This window comes from Hippopotamus amphibius, chromosome 2 (assembly GCF_030028045.1).
Source record: "Hippopotamus amphibius kiboko isolate mHipAmp2 chromosome 2, mHipAmp2.hap2, whole genome shotgun sequence".
In the NCBI taxonomy this organism is placed as follows: Eukaryota; Metazoa; Chordata; class Mammalia; order Artiodactyla; family Hippopotamidae; genus Hippopotamus; species Hippopotamus amphibius.
The window spans coordinates 12,325,403-12,344,778 of NC_080187.1; the positions used below are offsets into that span (position 1 = coordinate 12,325,403).

The window sequence follows — 19,376 nt, forward strand, 5'->3', positions numbered from 1 at the left end:
AGAACAAACATATGGACACCAAGTGGGGAAAGCAAGGAGGGTTGGGGGCGAATGAACTGGGAGATTGGGATACCAAATAGTACACTCTAAATATATGCAGTTTATGTTAACTGTATCTCAATAAAAGTCCTTAAAGAAAAAAAAAAAAATAACCAAATCACAGAACTAAAAGTGAAAAATGGCAGAAAGAGAAAGGAAACATGAAATGAAAAAGAGAAAATACTGTTCAAATTACATTTATTCTTCTTCCAACCTACTCAGCAATTTATCTACTGTAGATGGAAAAGGATCAATGTCAGTGCTTCAAATTCATAAGATTCACTTCTGGGCATTATCTACCACTTATTTTTTAGTAAAAATGAGCTTTAAATGTTGCTTTAATTAACATATTATTTTAGTGCAGCTGATGTGGGTGTATTTACATCAATGTCATTCCAAACCCAATTTAAGGTACTTTGACTCATCTTTTATTCCTTTCTCCTTCATCTCGCACATTCATTTAATCACCAATTGCCAAGGATTCTACCTCTGATATTTCTCTCAAAAAGTATTTCTTTCTCTATCCCTTCTGTCACTAAAACAAACCAAGTGACAATTAACTCTTGCCTGAAACAGGTCTTGCTGCAATTAATCTTATTCCATCCTAACTCAATGATAATACAAATAATAACAATAACTAAGTGGTAATTTATACTTACCAAGGGCTACGAATTGTACTACGTGTTTTCATGCATTATCTAAGTTATTCTAACAACCCTACAAATAAGATACTATTATTATCCCATTTTACATACAGGAAACAAAAGTTTAATGCTAAACTGCCCAATGTCAATGGCCTGAATACAGAACCAGGATTTGAACCAAGAGAGTCTACCTTTAGATGGACACACTAAATCACTTTGCCTACTGCCTTCCAAACCTGAATATATGATTTGCCTACTTAAAATGCTTAAATGGCTTTCTATTGCCTGAGATATTAAATATGCCTTATTTACGCTTTCTAAGATCTGGCTCCTATCTACCTTCTCTGGCTTTACCTACTTTCACACTCTATGAAATTGCCAAGCTCTTTCTCACCCTTGAGAATGTGCTTTTCCCTCTGACTTAATATCACACATGCCATGCACACACACCCCGCTATCTTACCCCAACAATCCCCTCCCTGGATAATGTCTGAACAAGAAAACTTTTTGAACTCTTAGATAAGAAGTCCTAGTCATTTGCTGCACAACAATATATTTTCTTTTCTATAACCCTCTATGCAGCTTTACTGCAATTGGCTAGTTAATTGCCTATTTCCCTCATTAGACTGTAGATTCCCCCAAACCAGAGAACAGGTATATTTTATTCATGGGCATATCCATAAGACCTTAACACACGGCTGGCACAAAGCAGGCTTTCAAAGGTATTTCTGATTGACTAAATAACAAATGCCTAATAAAACCAACAGGCAATTCTGCTTTTGGATGGGAAGACCTTTCAAGTAAAATCCTAGTATGATAACAATTTAATTCATCCATAATTATTAGGTTGATGCATATGAAATTGCCTATTTGTAGATCAAACATTGTCAAATACCAGCAATTTTAATATGACCAAACCTAATCACGTTTTTAATCTTATAATTCGGAAAGATCTTAAAATCTGCTTCGACAGATATGACTTACAGAAACTCATGAAAGGGTACATGAATTTACAAAGATGGGATATGGGGACTTAAAAATTATTTTCACAAATTACAATTTACAGGAATAGTGTCTTAGTCCATTAGGAATGCTATAACAAAACCACCACACACCAAATTGCCTATAAACAACAAATTTATTTCTCACAGTTCCAGAGAATGGGACAATTTGGCATCTGGTGAAAATCCACAGTCATCTTACACTGTGTCCTCAGCATGGCAGAAGGGGCAAGGGAACTTTCTAGGGTCTTTTTTATAAAGATATTAATTCCATTCATGAGGGCTCTGCCCTCTTGACCTAATCTCCTCTCAAAGGCCCCACCTCCAAACGCCACCACATTGCTGGATGGGGTGGTGTTAGGATTTCAACATATGAATTTTAGGGAGACATGAACATTCAGTCTATAGCAGATCTACTACAGCAACTGCTATATGGGAGCAGACAATAAAGTTCTGAAAGTCCACTGACAATCTATTTTCTTAGTACTGAGTTGGAAACAGTAGAATCGTGGGCTATTCTGCGGGCAGGACTCAAATACATCACCTCATTTTTCCAGAATGTGGAAGCTTAAAGGAAGTTCAACCATTTATTTCAGCAACCTCATTTCAGAGAAAAGGAAATGAATAGTCACAGGTGCAGAACCTTATTTGAGTCCATATAAGCCAGTGGCAGAGCTGAAACTAGTACTCAGACCTCCTAACTTCATGGCCAATGCTCTTTTTTGCTAACTTGATCCCCTTTTTATTTAGTATCCACAGGAAGTTCTTGTGATTAAATATTATTAAATCCTCGACTATTACCAAATCCACCAGGAAGAGATTTTGAATTAAAACAAAACAATCTGCATAATAATGAAATTATATTATTAGATATTTAAGTTATTTTTCCAGACTGGTAAAAGCCCTGGGCCTCCAGGGCTTCCCTTGGACAATCACAAATATAGATATTGACTATACGGGCTTGCTAATAGTTTAGGTTCTGGATAAAAGCTTGAAATTCATGGCAAAAGACTTTTACCACTGAAGTTTGCCACTAAAATCACTAGAGAAAACAACGCAAGTAGGTTTCAGAAAACACAAGGCTGACTGGATGGAAGGAAAGAGAAACATCAGAATATGCTGCTATTTCATTATTTTCTTATTATTAAAAGAATCTCTTAAGGAAGCCATTTTGATGTAACTTTTTGGTACTAAGCAAAATAAATAAACAGAGTCATTGACATAAAAGGTGAAAAATAACCAAAAGAAAGGAGGACCAAAGGATGATTCTGGAAGCTGGAGATCAGAAGGTACTCTCTTTCCCCTCCATTCTCAACTCCAACTTATTTCATTTACCAGACCCAAATAACTATAGGTCTTACAGCTGGGAGTAAGAGAGGCCATGGGAGTCCGAACCTGTGGATTATTTATTAGGGTTTCCTCCCCCTGTGTCTGACAAGTTCTAACTAGAGACTAGGGTTGAGAAACCCTCTGTCAAAGACCAGAAAACAAAGAATCCAGGAGTATTTGGACTGCAAATTTATTCCATGAAGCCAAGGGTAGTTCAATTTCAAGAAGTGTATCATGTGCTGATAATGTATCTACTCCATTAACAAGTTAAAGAAAATCATATTCAATATTAAGTGCTGAAAAATTCCTTCATAAAATTTCAGTAGACATTCCTAGTAAAAAAAAAATCAAAGCCTGAGATAGACTAAAATCACTTAAAATAAAAAGTATTTACCAAAAAAACCCCCACAATTGAAGAGCATGCTTTCCAAAAGTCTGAAAAACTAAGACCATTTTAATTAAAATCAGGAACTCAATAGGGATGCTAGTTATCACCACCATCATTAAACATCGTCTTAATGCTTCTATCAAATATAAAAACAAAAACAAGAAAATATAGTAGCCTGTATAAACAGTGAAAAAAGAAGTGAAACTGTTTTTGCTGCTGATACTATCATATTCCTGAAAATCTCAAGATGCTAGTATAAAATTAGGAGGATTAATCAAAATATTAAGAGGTAGATGGACAGAGAATTTAAAAAATTAATGTCCATTCTCTATTGTAGCAATTAGCTACTTAGAAATGGAAATCAGAATAAAAAATATTCCATGTGCTGTAGCTAGAACACTCTAAGATAATTCTTCGGAATAAATTTAACAAAAGAGGGACAAGACATATATGAAGGCAACTCTGAAGTCTTTAACAGGCATAAAATAAGACCTGGACAAGTAGAAAGACATACCATATTCTCAGATGTAAAGATATTATAACAATGTAACTTATAACAAATTAATATGTAAACTAAATGTAATTCAAACTAGAATCCTTCTATAACCTTGCAGGATGATGGTGAGATTGGAGAAAATGACTTTAAAGTTTATATGGAAGATTAAATATGCAAAGATAGATAAGAAAAATATGAAACAGGAAACAGTGAAAAAAAGACTTGCTTCACCAGATACCAGAACATAACTCAAAGCCTCTTTAACCAAAACAGTACTGGTACAGGAATACACAAACATCAATAAACAGAACAAGCTAGAAATCAATTCCAGCATACATGAGGAATTAAGATATAACAAAGATGGAAGTTCTACTCGGTAGGAAAACAGAAGTACCACAACTGGTTATCCATCTGGGAGAAAATAAAATTGGACTGCTATCATATGCCATGTACAAAAATAAATTCCACATGGATTAAAGACATAAAAATATAACACGTACAATAAAAATCTCACAAGGAAATGTTAGAAGGTACATTTACAAAATCTAGAGGTAGGAGAGACCTTAACCAAGATGCAATTTCTACATAAAAATGAAAAGTGTTTCATATGGCATGAAACCATAAATAAAAATCTAAAATTCTAGAAAGACACTTATAATGAAGCTACAAAGAATTAACATACATAATTATATGAAGTACATAGAAATGGACATCTTAAAGTTAATAGAAAAATATACAAAGAATATAAGGAGATAATTCATGGAAAAGCAAATCGCTCGAAGTTACTTTTAGTCAGGAAACTGCAAATTAAAGACAAACTGGCATCATTTACATCCACTGATAACAAAAATTACAGTGATAACTAATACTGTTTGGGATATGGGTTAATAGGTACTTTCCTACGTTGCTGGTGGAATTGTGAACTGTCACAGCCTTTCAGAGAAGTAAGCTGAATATAAGTAAATTAAATACAATGTATGTCAGACACGTGAACTAACTTACCTGACTGGACATGCAAACATTCGCAACTTTGAAAGTCGCAACTTGAAGGTTCAATTGTAGGGGACTTACTGTATTGGTTTTTCAGGGGTGGAGTAGGCGTGGTTATGACTAGAAAGGGACAAGAATAACTTTTTGGAGTGATGAATATATTCTTCCTTTAGGCAGTGATCAGAGCATTGTATTTATATGTAAAATGTCACTGAGCTGTATACTTTAAAGTTGCGTATTTTAGCCTGTATAAATTACAGCTTGCTGTAAAAATAAATTTAAAAAATTTTAAAGTGGTTTCTCCCCTCAAAAATATTCAGGGCACATTTTAAAATGGCAATTACAGTAAAAACTATTTCTAGTAAGACAGATAAAAATATATTCTTAGAGATATATCCATTATATATCATATCTAGGTTATATTAGATAACACTACAGTGTAAAACAAAAAAAAGTATCCACTAATATTATGATGGTTAAATAATTTGTATTTTCTGATTACCGATCAGCAATTTAATATACATCTATTAGAAAGCTTTTAAGATTCTAGCCATCCGCATGATGATAAAAGTTTAATGTGAAATACAAAGCACATGACACCAGCATATATACAACATTAATCAAATGTATCCGACATTGTTAAGAGCTGATCTTTTACACATCATATAACGACCAGGTTTCTATTCAAGAAACAGATATCACCATTTTCATGGAACCAGAAAAACAGAATACTTTGTCTTTAAATTATCTGCATGAGTAGCCACACCAAAAACACTTAAGAAATGTTGGCCAAACATTTCAAAGGACTTCAAAATATTACAATTACATATCCAAAACAGAATCTGCCAATAAAAGAAAAAAATCAACTAGGTGTACTTTTGCTAGCCATATATATTGCATACCCTTGTTCTTCCATGTTTCCAATGATACTATGAGTACAACGCTCTACTATTCTTACACGCCTGGGGAGGTCTTTTCTGGAACTCATCTTAAACATCACATTCCTGATAAAGACTCTCCTATTCTCCCAGACTGATTTAACCACTCCTTTTGATGGTTCCCACTGTGCTTTTCCAGACTATCACATGATTTATGTTAACTGCTTTTGTGTTTGACCTAGCTCCATCACTGTGGTTGTAACAGGCTCTCAATACAGCTGGTTAAACAATAACATCAACATAATGAAGGGAAACAGAATATTAGTTCCTGAGGGAAAATACACGTCTGGAAACAAGATGAATAGAAACAATATTTGGAGCAAATAAAAGTCATTTTTCTGGTGAGGAAAGATATGATTTCATGTTCAAATGTTGTCCTTACCTATAAGGTTTTTTCTTTAAATAACAGTTTTATAGAGATACTATTCACCTCTTTTAAGGTTTTAATATATTTTTAAAAGAAGTCCCACCTTTTGTCACAATGAAAAATTCTCATGTATTATTGAGGGTTCTGAGCAATTCATTCATAACTCAGGTTTGGGATTTGCATACCATTGTAGAAACTGCTTCCTAAAGATAAAAACTTCAAGAATTTTAGAAAACAAAAACAAAACTTATAACCAGTAACTTGGGTGCAAAAAGCACAAAGCACCGCCTGACCTTGCAAAAGATTAGTTTAACTTCTTGTACGCTTGTACACAGAATAGTTTTGCTGCTTCACTTGCAAAACCTTGAGGAATTGATGAACTTGAGAAGGTGATACTATAAAAAATAGAATTCTTCACTTTAGAGGAATAAGCTAAAAGAGAATATGGTTTAAGCTAATAGAATCATGTTCGTCCAATGGTAAAAACTAGGACTAGGCCTTACCTACAAAGAGCACATTTCTGTGAAGTGTGAAAAGGATTAAAATTAAAAAAAGGTAAGTTTTTACATATGACAGCACAATTCACTAAGAATGAAATTATGGTCAAAAAAGATTCAGATACACAAAGGGTAGAGGCCATCTTTTGCTTCTCAGGTGAAAAGGAAGGAAGAAAACTTATGCCTTCTCCTTTGTGCCAACACTAGAAATAACTCTGGGACAGAAGTATGAAAGTTCTATTCTTTTATCAGATAAAGAAATTATATAAAATTCTTGGAAATCAAATAGCCACAACGATCTTTTTATAATAAATTTCTCAAAGAACTAATGCTGAAGGTGAATTATCATCCCCTTACCTTTGTGATGAGAATTCGGTATTTTTCTACCAGGTGGTCGTTGTTGTGACAACCTGCTAGCAGCTGCCAGACTTCTCCTCGAAGAGCTTCAGGAACACCGCTTCTTACTAAGGATGACAATTGCTTTGGCCTCACACTCAAGTTGAGATGCCTAAAAATAAAGTCATAATCCATAAGTGCATAAAAGATAGATTCTCTAAAAGAGGGTTATTTTTATGAAAGCTAAATGATATACAAAGACTTCTTAAAGGTAATATATTAATAAAAAAAAAGCCATTGAACTAGATGTGGCCAATATAACTGTAAAACATTGGGTGGAGGAAAGAATTCTGAAGTCAGACTACTTCTTAAAGTATCTTTAAATTATTATTATTTTTTTGATAAAAAGCAAAACTGGAAACCATAGCTTTATGGTTGTGGCTTGTGTAAGAAAAACAAAGCAAAATTCCAATCAGTGGACACGCAGCCAAAGATAATAGCTCAACTCTGCATCAAAACTGATAAATAAAATGTGTATTTTTAAGTTTTAAGTTTAAATAAACATTTGTTCCAAGTCAGAATAAACATAAAGATAAATGTTTTCAGCAGTTTTTATGATACCTTGCTTCATGTAACTTTTCTGAATAACTATGGTGGATAAGAAAGTTTCTACTGTTCTATTATAACATCAAAACAAGTTATTAAAGTCTTTGAGCTTCATTTAGCTCATCTACAAAATGGGGGAATAAAACATCCTTTGGGGGGTGGGGGCGCTGTGCTGCACAGAATGCAGGATCTTAGTTCCCAGACCAGGGATCGAACCCATGCCCTCTGCAGTGGAAGTACAGAGTCCTAACCACTGGACCGCCAGGGAATTCCCTAAAATACCTATTTTTTGGGAAATAAAACATCTTGAAATGTTGGTATTAATTTACAAAGCGCTTTTGCATATAATTTTACTTGATCCTCACAACAACCATCTGAGGTATGTGGTAGTATCTCCAGTTCTACAGATGGAGAAAGAAGTTCAGGGAAGTTGATTAAAAGACTGAGGTAGCCTCAAACTCTAAGACCACTGAGTGCTCTATATGTTATATCACAGCTGCTTTCTGATTTGAAAGCCACCATTACTGAATAAATAAAGCAGGATCCTGACAGAGGAATTCCTGTGACTATCAGATTCAAGCAGAAGTTACTGGTACAAAATGACCACTACCAAAATACAAAAAGGTCTGAGACTTTTCTCAAAATTCTCCCAGAATTCTTGCAGAATAATGCATATGCATAGTACATTTAAAAATGGTTATTTCTGTGATGCTAGCATCCTAATACAAGAACTATAGATAGTTCAGTATAGTTTTGGCTTTGCTTAGGAAAAAAAAATCTGTATAAAAGTTGCAGAGGTGGGAGCAGCAAGGACAAAAGTAGTTCTATTACCTAATTCAAGGATTGGTACACTATGGCCTGTGGGACAAATATGGCGCACTACGTGTTTCTGTAAATCAACTCCTACTGATACACGGCCATTTTTATTTCTTCATGTGTTGTCTATGACTGCTTTCACACTGCAACAGCAGAGTTGAGTAGTTCAAACAGATTATCGGCCACAAAAGCCTAAAACAATTTACAATTGACTCTTTACAAAAAAAAAAAATAAGCCTAACCCCAGGATTATTTGATAACCCTAGCTTGATTTATATTGATAAAATTATTTTCTGAATAATTTTATGTCACTGATAATACTAACTAGCTAACTCAGCATACTACTTTATTACTGACATTACTTCTCTTATCCACTAAAATTCATATCAAAATGAACTTGGAGAATTAGAGAGTAAAGGTATATTTATTACAATTACTGCCACTAAAATGTAACGTAGAGTTAAATAAACCAGCTTTGGGATCAGACGTAACTGTGTTAAAAATTCCTGGGCTGCTGTTTACTAACTAGAATTGCTAACAATCTCTAAGCCAGTTTCCTCATCTGTAAAAGTGGATACCAGTTTATAAGGTTGTTATAGTTGAAACAGAGTACATAACTTAGTACAGTAATGGGCACACAGTAAATCTATTACTTTTTACTATGATTACGACTATTACAACATCTATTATTTCTAATCTACAGCAACCTTAAGTAGTGGTTCTACAGACTTGTATTTTGTAAATGAAGAAATAGACTCGAAAGAGTTAAATGACCTGCCCAAGATTATACATCTCTGAAATGGCAGAGGCAGGATGTGAAGCCAGGTCTACCAGGCTCTAGAACTCTCATGATACTGTGATGCTTCCTGTTATAGAACACATTTAATAATGATGAAAAAAATGATGACAAAATGAATTGAAGAAGAGAAACTATATGATTATTTTTAAAGACATGACAGAAACCAGCAAAAACAGTTTTAAACACCCTGAAGACAGCTGAGACAGATGAAATTTAGTTATTATATTTCAAGGAGTAAGATAAGGATATCATTTAATCAAATGAATAACAAAATGAATAAACAAAGCTTGACAACAAAACAAATTCCAAGCAACTGTAAAAATGCTGGTGAGTTCATTTTATAAAATCTACAGTCTAAATGCTATATCTAAACAATTTTAAACACACTTATATAACCATGTCAAGACTCAATTACATTTCTATTTTAGAGCAGAAACCTTTTCATACAGATGAAATTCCTGCCAGCAGCAGTCCAAACACTCCAAATTCACTGAACTGAAAATGTATTGTGGCGAGAACATCAGCAGGTTTGTCTCCTAGTTGCTAAGGGAGTACCAAAATAAATGAGAACTATTCCCCTGGGGCTTTTGCAGAGTTCATTTATTAAAACCACTTGTGTAAAGATAAACCATGCTTTAACTTTGCTTTGCATTTTCCTCCTGTACACATTTGACATTTCCCAATGTGGAGAGTGTTTTACCAAAAGTGTAAAGCACCATGGGAGTGCTAGAAGCAGATGATGCCCATGTGTAGTTCCATCCCTTAAGGGCATGAAGTTTTTTTTTTAATACGGAGACACAGTTTCACTAATACAGTGAAGTTTTCAACAGTTAAAACTTCAGAGAAAAATCAGATTCCAAAGCAACAGACCCATGGGGAGCTAACAGACATCCCGAATAACCAGAAAGTCAGAAACAGAAAACTACTCAGATCTCTTTCAAGTTCAGCTCTTTTTAGCATATACTGGCATCCTCCACAATGGGAAAAGGAAACTATACAAATGTCTCACCAATTTGATTCACTAGTGTCTCTGATATCATTAATAAATACCTGAAGGTAATGTACTCTTTTTAGACAGTCTAGAGGATACTGCTTAACACTGTAGTCTATCTTTTGTGCCAATGAGAAATTCCTGAATTTTATAAGTGTTAGTAGGAAAAGTAATTGGTAGAGCAATTAATACATACCATGTTTATAACATTCTGCTCTGTCACTTGAGGCATATAACATAGATAAGGAAAAATCCCACCTGGAGCCTCTACCCTTGCTCTATGCTTTCTGTGGGCATCTTCTAAACTTCCCTGATTATTGTGTATTGTCTTAATTACTGTGTATTATCTTAACCAGTCAGTGGTTCCTAACCACTTCAATACAAATGACTTCTTTCCTTATCTATTCTCTCCATGGATTCCATGTTTGAATAAATATTTTCTGCAATGGGAATTTATTAGGTTTCTGATATTTTGAAAGTTGATTTCAGATCTTCACTACTACCCTTATAAACCTCTAAAAACAGAGATTCTAGAATGTGAACCTCATACTTAGGTTTTTATTACTGGCTCCAAAACTGAATAATGTTAGGTAAAATTCCATACCAATAAAATAAGAACTGCAGCTGAAAAGGAGAACTATGCTATTACAACTTACCATTTAGACAGCAGTTCTCCCCATGTTTCAAGAATTTTTTCTGCACATTCTTTGGATACATCACCAGATCCACTCAAGAGAGGTTCATCATTATCTGTAATAAACAAAACACACAAAAAAGGATAACACAGGTGGCTACGCTAGCCAGAAGAATGATCTGGAAACGTAACAGTCAAATTTGAAAGATTTTACTGGGAGCACAGTGTCATAACTTCTTTTAGTATATAGTTATAAATACAAGGAAAATAAAAATGGTCCTAGGTGGAATGCTGTTGAAATCTCTTTAATTCTCCTTTGCTTTTCATATAGGTCTGTATTATGTCAACTGCAGAAAAGAGCCATATAATTGTAAAATGACAGAACTCAAAATATGGTATGTTCTCTCACCTATTCCAAAGTAATCAGCTTTACACATGAAAGTATATAGCAGTCTTACGTATAATGGTTAAAATCACAAACTGCGTAAGCATAAGCTTCCAAAATAGGAAAGCAGAGAATCTCTGAATAAATTGTGATACATGTTTAAAATATAAATGTGTGTTGACACTTGTTTACATAATGATCTGGCAAAATACCACATAAAATAAAAATAAGAGCTAAATCTTCATTACAATGTATGTTAAAAAACAGAAAATAGTCTGGAATGAACTATACTAAGACATTAACAATTACTGAATGATGGAGTTATGATTAATTTTTTTCTTTCCTCCTTTATGTTTTTATACTTTCTAAATCTTCTACAATGTCATAGATTACAAGAGAAAGCACAAAAATATTTAAAAAAAAGGACCAGGATGAATCATTTCAAACTTAATTCAAGTAATTAGAAATGTAAATTTGAATACGAATTTAAAGATTATAAGATATAAAGACTGAAAAAAGTGACAATGATAAAGGCATATGAGAAAAATTGAAAAGTGTAATGAAAGTGGGGGAAAAATATGAACTAAGATTTACTTAATCTTTTCTTGGACACTTTGGGAGTTTTCAACTTTTTGCTACAAATAGTATCAAGATGAACATATCTCATTGCTTTTATTGGGTATATGCCCAGAAGTGAACTTCCTGGGTTAAAAAAAATGCATGCTTTTAAGGATTTTGAAACTCACTGACAAACTGCCTTCCAAAATGGTTTTACCAATTGACATTTTCACTAGTTGGGTACAACAGTACTTGTTTCCATGTGTCCTCAACCAATGCTGTTTCTAGAATTTTTGGCTTCATCTGCCTTTAAAAAAAGTTTTGATCTTTACACCTCTAATGATTACATCATGAATTGGCATCCCTTTAGAGATGGTGTATCTGAGAGCTCTGATTTTAAAGGCTCAGAAATCCAGGATACTTATTATTAAACTTATTTACATTATAATGCCTTGAACATTATCGGCACTTTTCATAGTGAGTTACGGAAGAGGACAGATTGAATAAGTGAGACCTCTGCAGATAGATAAAGAAAAAAGAAAGGCTCAAGGGCACTAAGATAAACTTGCCCTGCTTCACTATTTTGCCAGAATTGGCTCTACTTTCTAAATGCCTCAAGTAATTCTCTGTTCATTAGAAACGTCAATATAACACAACACCTTTGGGGGATGGCAGCTATAAAATGTATTAAAATTTACAAGAGATGATTTCTTTAAAGAGTTTAGGAAGACCTATCTTGCAAAACTCTCTTTTACTGTTTGGATGTGTTCAGAACATTGTTTCTGAACACCACCCCTTTATAACTGCTGGCTTCCTGCCCTGTGAGCACAAATGTCCTATGGATAAAGAGCCTCTTTAGAGGATTACAGCCCTTTCCAGGGAACAAACATCACAGCAGGACCGATTTCCCTGGTTTGTATACTGGGTTAGAGAGAATTAAAAGATGGCATGGCTATAGTCTTCCTTACTTCCACTTCTCCTGTCACTACCTTTTCACTATGGAAATGGATACCAGGAGGGTAACTCATCCTACCAACACTTACTGCACCAGGAATTGGGTCACACAGCAGGGAAATAATGTGGGGCAGAAAGGACACACTCTCTTCCTTCACAGAGCCTGTTTTCTAGTGTCCCCTGATTCTCCCATGGACTGTCGACTGTCGTTAGTCCTTATCTCTCCCCAGTTAAGGGTTGTCAGTAGAGGCCTTCTGAACCCCCCCAATTATATTAAAAATTCGTGCCTACTATAGATTAGAACTATATCTCAGTCCTGATGTTATCTATTAGTTGGGCCCAAATTTCTTTGTAACTGGTAGATATCCTTTAAAATCTTTAGTATGGAGATTTGAGCAGTCTCTGGTTTCATAATAAATAGAGTCTTTCTCAATTTTTGGTGTTTCTTAAATTGCTGAGTTTAAGGGGAGGAAAGTTCTGTAAACTTTTATTTGTTCTGCATGTTAAGCAGTGTTGACCTAGAAGAGAAACTGCAAGTCTCCAGAACCAGTTATACAGTAAACAATCTCGAACAGTGGGTACAATTTCACCTTTCCCAGCCTTAAAACATGACTTAAATCGTCCCTGCAGGGAGACTCTAAATTGTATCTCTGACTTCTCAAAAACAACACATGTGCTTTTTTGCACTTCAAAATGCTTTATGTGAACTAAATGCCCAGCGATGATGACAGAATAGAGCTCAGACTATTAACTCATAGACCTGGATTAAAATCCTCCCTGCCAATTTCTAACTGTTGTGACCTTGGGCAAATTCACTTTTCTGAGATTCCATTTCCTTATGCTCAAAATAAGTATATTCAAAATAAGTCCTATTTTTTAGGATATCTGTGAGTATTATATAAACAAAGTATTATTTCACTTTAAAAACAAAGTGTCTACCACATATTAAGCATCTAGTAACTGGTAGCCATTAATATTACTAATAAATGATCCTAAGTTGATTAGTCATAGGAAAAGTAGAAGTTACAGGGAACAACAGGAACTGGAAAGTCAGAGCTTGCTCTAAACTTGAAAAAAAAGTACATATAATCACAGATTTGTATTTCTTTTAAGCCAATCAAACATTCCTGCCACCTCCATACTTTTGCTAATGTAATTCCTTAGCCAGAAGTGCCCACATCAGCTCATTTATCCCTGAATTCTCCTTGCACATTAAAAGTTCCAGTTAAAAAACTATCCATGGTGCTCTACCACATACTCCACAATGAAAAATGAATTCTTGTCTATGAATTTCCAGAACATTTCCTGTGAACCTCACATAGATGCATGCCTCATATAATCTCTCATAATCAGCATGTTTTTGCCCTTAAAAATAAAGCTCTAGTACAAAATTATAAATTGGAAAATGCCTCCCAAACTTTCACTTCTCCTGTGTTCCTTCCCTCTATTTCTCACTTTTATACAGTATCTTTTAACAGACTGACAGAATAGTTTACAGATATAACCATGAAAAAGAGAAAAAGAAAAAAAAAAAAAAGAACTGGTTGATTCCTAATGTTTATCAGCGTGAAAAATCCAATAACGTATAAATCAGTTGAGATGGGAAAATTTAAAATTTAAGTGGAAGCTGTGTCAAATCTGCTCTAAAAATGTGCTGTATTAATACACTAAGCTGGCATAGATGGATTCTTTCAAAAAGCACTAATTGTCTCATTTTTTTCTAACTTGGTTACAATTACCTTAAAGTCCTATGTTAATCATTTTTTAATCTCCCACAGTCCTTTTAAAAGAATTCAAAATACTATGTCACTTTATCAATTCCATGAGAAAACTGTAATGGTCTGTGTGGTCCGCCAATCCAAAATAGAAATTAAGTTCTCCCTACAATTTACCTTCCTCTTCATCGTCTTCTGGAGGAGAAGGTATCATTGAACTCTGAGATCCAGACTGTGGCAGGCGAATTGAGGGACTGGCTGTAGTTTTCCTCCTCTCTCTTTCTGATTCACTTTCCAAGCATACAACTTCGTATAAAGTGTCAGTATTGTTCTTTCTCTCCTTCTGTTTTATCTTGAAGATGAAAAAACACTATTTTATCAAGTGATAAAAAATTTTTTTTAATTGAGCACTACTTCTGATTTCATACAGGATATGAAAATAAAAAGGTATTACTTTAAATAGCTAAACTGAACATAACCTTTTCTAAATAAAAAGATATGTTTAGACTTAAAACCCTTAGGAAAATAGGATATTTACTGAACAAGACTGTAGTTCTGCAATTTTATTTACTGCATTCAGACTGTATCATCAAACATCCAGCTACCAATATTCAGTAAGTGTGAACTAAAAAGTTAACCGTTCTGTAGCTTCCAGTTACTTTAAGGTCTTGTTCAAGGCTTCCTATATAAAAGTATACATGAAAAAAATGTTTTAGAAATATTCTAAAACATAAAGCTTAGTGCCAAGAAAGTCTTATCTCCATGCCCCTCCGCCAAACCCTTTAGCTTAATTATAACAGAACAGGGAACCTTTCTTCAATTGAAAGCTAGAACTGGGGGACAGGAGGAGAGGTAAGTGACAGAAAAGAGACTAAAAGGATCCATAAAAGTCTTGATAACTGAACTGTTTTGTATTCAGGATTTACCCTGAGGAAAGCCCATAACAGTTTAAACTGACCTAAAGTAAAAAGTTAAGAGTAGGGAATATAAAACTTTACCAGTACAATATTCAAATATATTTACATTCCATATTACAGCCTGTTTAAGGAGGAGAAAAAAAGAGTGAAATACAGAGCAAGAGGAAAAGACAGAACTGTAGGAAAAGATACAGAGACAACCAGAATAGAAAGGAAGCAACACCAAAGAAAAAGATATACATGCACAAAGTAAAAATGCAGAAGGTGGGGGAGCAATAAGAGGTGCATTAGGTACAGAAATAGCAGGTAGAGAGCAAATTTTATCATCTTAATGTTCATTTAGGTTCTTAAGAAAAACTATGCCAATCCTGGAAGGCTTAGATAGTGGCAACATGTCCTTTCAATACCATCCTGAAGCACTGTTTAATATAGTAGCTGGTAAACTTTTCTGTAAAGGGCCAAACAGTAAATATTTTAGGCTACGTGGGCCAGTAGTCTCTGCTGCAACTACTCAACACTGTCATTATGGTGCAAAAGTAGCCATAGACAGTGAGTGTGGCTGTGTTTCAAAAAAATTTTATAAAAAAAGCGTCAGGCCAGATTTGATCCACAGACCCAGATGTGCTTTTGTTTTAAATTCTCCACCAAAAGATTACTTTCTAGATAAATAAATGACTTAATTACTAACTATTAATTAAAGGACCCAGGCTCTGTGAAGTTACATATTAACCTGTCGGTTTGTGTCCAATAGCTATGCAAATGATTTCTATCCAGTAGAAAAGAAAACCCAAAGGTTACCTATAGGACATGGACCAGCTTTGTTTCTATCCCAGCACTCTTGGTCTAACACTTTTTTTTTTTTAAAGAAAGGACTATATGAACTCAAGTTGCTCAAATACTTAGAACCAGTTTTACGATCTTACTGGTTCCCTCACTATTTAATGAATTAAATTAAAATCTTTGACATATGTTCATTCTAAATTTGTAATAATTTTTAACTTTCAAATATTATGCTTTGATAGGGAACAGAATTTACTCTTTTGTTTTGTTTTAAATTACTCTCTAAAACATTAGTTAATTGCTATCTGAAACAGTTCAAAGATCAACATAACTTTTTACCTTTAAAATTTTCTCAGAAACTATATAAACATAATAACCACTGCACTTCACCTAGAAACTCCTCTTTGAGTAACAGCGACCAGAGCAATACTGCCCTTTTGAAGTCAGATAAATATGGAGTCAAGAAGTGGACACTGCCTGTAAGTCAAGAACTCCAGCTATTAAAAATGTTGTTCACTGTTGAAGCTGGGTGATAGTACAAGGGGTCCATTATATTATTCTTTTTATTTATGTGTACATTTGAATTTTCTATAACAAAAAACTTTTAAAAAGCATTCTTAAAAGACCAAAAAAAAAAAAAAAAAAAGCAGGTATGAATAAATGGAAAGACATTGCATGTTCTTGGAAAAGATGACTTTATATTAATATCATAAAGATGTCAATTTTCCCCAATAAAAATACCAATAATTTTCTTCCAGAGCTATAAAGGATGAATTTAAAGCTTATATGAAAAATATACAATTAAGAATATCTAGCAAAACCCATAAAAAGAAGACCAGCTGAGTAGGAAAGTCCGCCCTACCAAATATAAAGTCTACATAATTAAAACAGTGTGATATCGGTGAATGAGTAACAGAAAGACCAATCAAAAAGAATATAAAAACCAAAAAAGTTCTAAATACACATGAAAATTTGATATATGATAAAGGTGGCATCTCAGATCACTGGGGGAAAAGTTAGACTTTTCGATGAATAGTACTCGGATAAGTAGATGGCCATTTGGAAAAAGATTAAATCAGGTCCATATGTTACACTATATGCCAGAATAAAATACTAATAGAGATATAAATAAAAGTAGTTAAATGAAACCATATAAGTGACACAAGAAAATGTATAAATTCCTTTATTACTTGAGAGCAGGGAAAGCATTTCTAATTAACGACCCCAAATCCAGAAGCTTTAAAGGAAAAACTTGATAAATTCAAGTATATAAGAAGGAAATTGTGTGGCAAAAAAAGCCCAAAGACTCATCATCATTTAGGGCACATGACAAGCGACAAACCAGGACAAATATTTGCAAGTTATAGCTCAAAGGGTTATTCTCTTTGATTACATAAAGAACTTATAAAAATTAAGAGGAAATGGCCCAAGCCAAAGAGCAAAAAATATGAAGAGACAATTCACAGAAAAGAAAAATCACCCCACACATATAAAAAAAAAAAAAGCTTGTTTTCATTCCTCAGAGGATAAATTATAACTACCATCAGATCCTTATGTTCTACAATACTGATATTTTTGAACTCTTTGATAAAGTAGGATAAAGCAAATAAATTAAATGTATTATTATTGTAATTTAAACATTCAACATTAATAAACATATACATGTACAAGAAAAGAATGTAATGTTAAATTACTCTTGAAAATATGTGAATTAACTCAACTGATTCAGGCAGGAATCATCAATGAATGCTAAAACCAATAGTTAGAAAGCTGTTGAAGAACAGGATATTTGGGAGTTGCCAAAGTACCACCCCAAAGATGATTTGCTACATGCAAAAAGAAAAATCTATTTTTATAAAGGAGAAATCCAGTAGTCACCAGTTTAACCAAGTAATCATACTTCCACAACCTGAGCCTGCTGATGTAGCAGTTGAAAAGCTCTGGTATAGAAAGCATCTTCTCTCTTGAGAGGTACAATGGTGTACTGCATACTTGTGAATGTGCCTGTGTACGTGGACACACACACACACACACACAGAGCAAATACACACAGAGATAGAAGCTCAGGTTTCCAGTATGGATGGTTATACTAATTACTTGTCGATATGACACTGGCCACATCACTGAGTCTTTCAGACATTAGCTTCTTCATTTATAACAAAATAATTTTATAAAACATTTTAAGGCCCTTACAGTGTCTTTAGCAATGAAAATTCTGCAATTCTATAATTTTAGGAATTTAAGAATGATTAGCTGGTCTTTTATTCACCTTATGTTACTGTTGGAAAATCTGGTCTTTAGACCATTTCTTCCTCTTTCTTTCCCTACTAATTTGAAAAGTTTCTTCTCTCATATGGTGCCACCTTAATATAGGAGTCCCCACAGCTGGGAAGGTGTCTAGGCTAAAAAGGAGTTACTGAGTCACCAGTTAATTTTAGTGAAAGGAAAAATAATCAATTTTTAAACATGTATTTTAAATAACATTTCTATAATTGTTTATCATACTTACAGCAATAAACAGAAACTATATACAGAATATTTACAAATTTTGGTCTGTAGCAGTGTTTCCTTTCCTGTCTAAAGAGAACTGCAAAGAGGTTAAAATTTTAAATGATGCTAACTTGACTCAAGTAAATCCCAAAAATATCCTTACAGAAAGAAAGACAAAAGAAGCATGTTTCTATGGGAAGAACTCTGGCTGAGACTCTTAGAAGGCTTAGGTATGAATCTCGTTCACACAACAACCTATAAAATCTACTATTTTACATCTTTGAATCTATAAAATGTAAACACTATCCTCACTGGATCACTATGAAAATTACATAAGTCAGAAAAAGTGAAAGTAGCTGGTCGAGTGGTTGCCACAGGAGGGCCTCAGTTAGTGGTAGCTGCTATTAATTTTTAAAGCCATGAATGTAAAAGAGAAAATAAACTTAGTTCATCATGTTATAAGGAATGAAAATTAACAATGCCCTAAGTGCTCTAATACAGGAAAAAACTGTTCAAATTCTTCATGCTCTCTCTCTCCTTTCTCCTCAACTGACTACCCCTCACCCCCGGGACGTCCAAACAAGGAAAACAATGAGATTATTCTCAGGAATTCCCTGCCTTCCTTCCAGCTTCCACATATAAACTTCAGCTTTTTGCAAAGAAAATACTGACAACTCAGCCTATGTTTATCTTGTAACTTTAACAG

The 19,376-nt window shown here is 34.0% G+C and overlaps 1 protein-coding gene across 5 annotated transcripts in view; it reads right to left on the reverse strand.

Moving 5' to 3' along the window:
• Positions 1–19,376, reverse strand: part of RABGAP1 (RAB GTPase activating protein 1) — a 169,929-nt gene that overhangs the window by 77,122 nt on the left and 73,431 nt on the right. For all 5 annotated transcript variants that reach the window (XR_009051204.1, XM_057720393.1, XM_057720394.1 and 2 more), the window contains exons 11-13: positions 14,661–14,835; positions 10,894–10,987; positions 7,047–7,197 (exon numbers count right to left, since the gene is read on the reverse strand). Coding sequence is in view for 4 of the 5 variants with exons in the window: in XM_057720393.1 (XP_057576376.1) it covers positions 7,047–7,197; positions 10,894–10,987; positions 14,661–14,835 (420 nt within the window). In the remaining variant the exon portion in view is untranslated. The remainder of the gene's footprint in view (positions 1–7,046; positions 7,198–10,893; positions 10,988–14,660; positions 14,836–19,376) is intronic.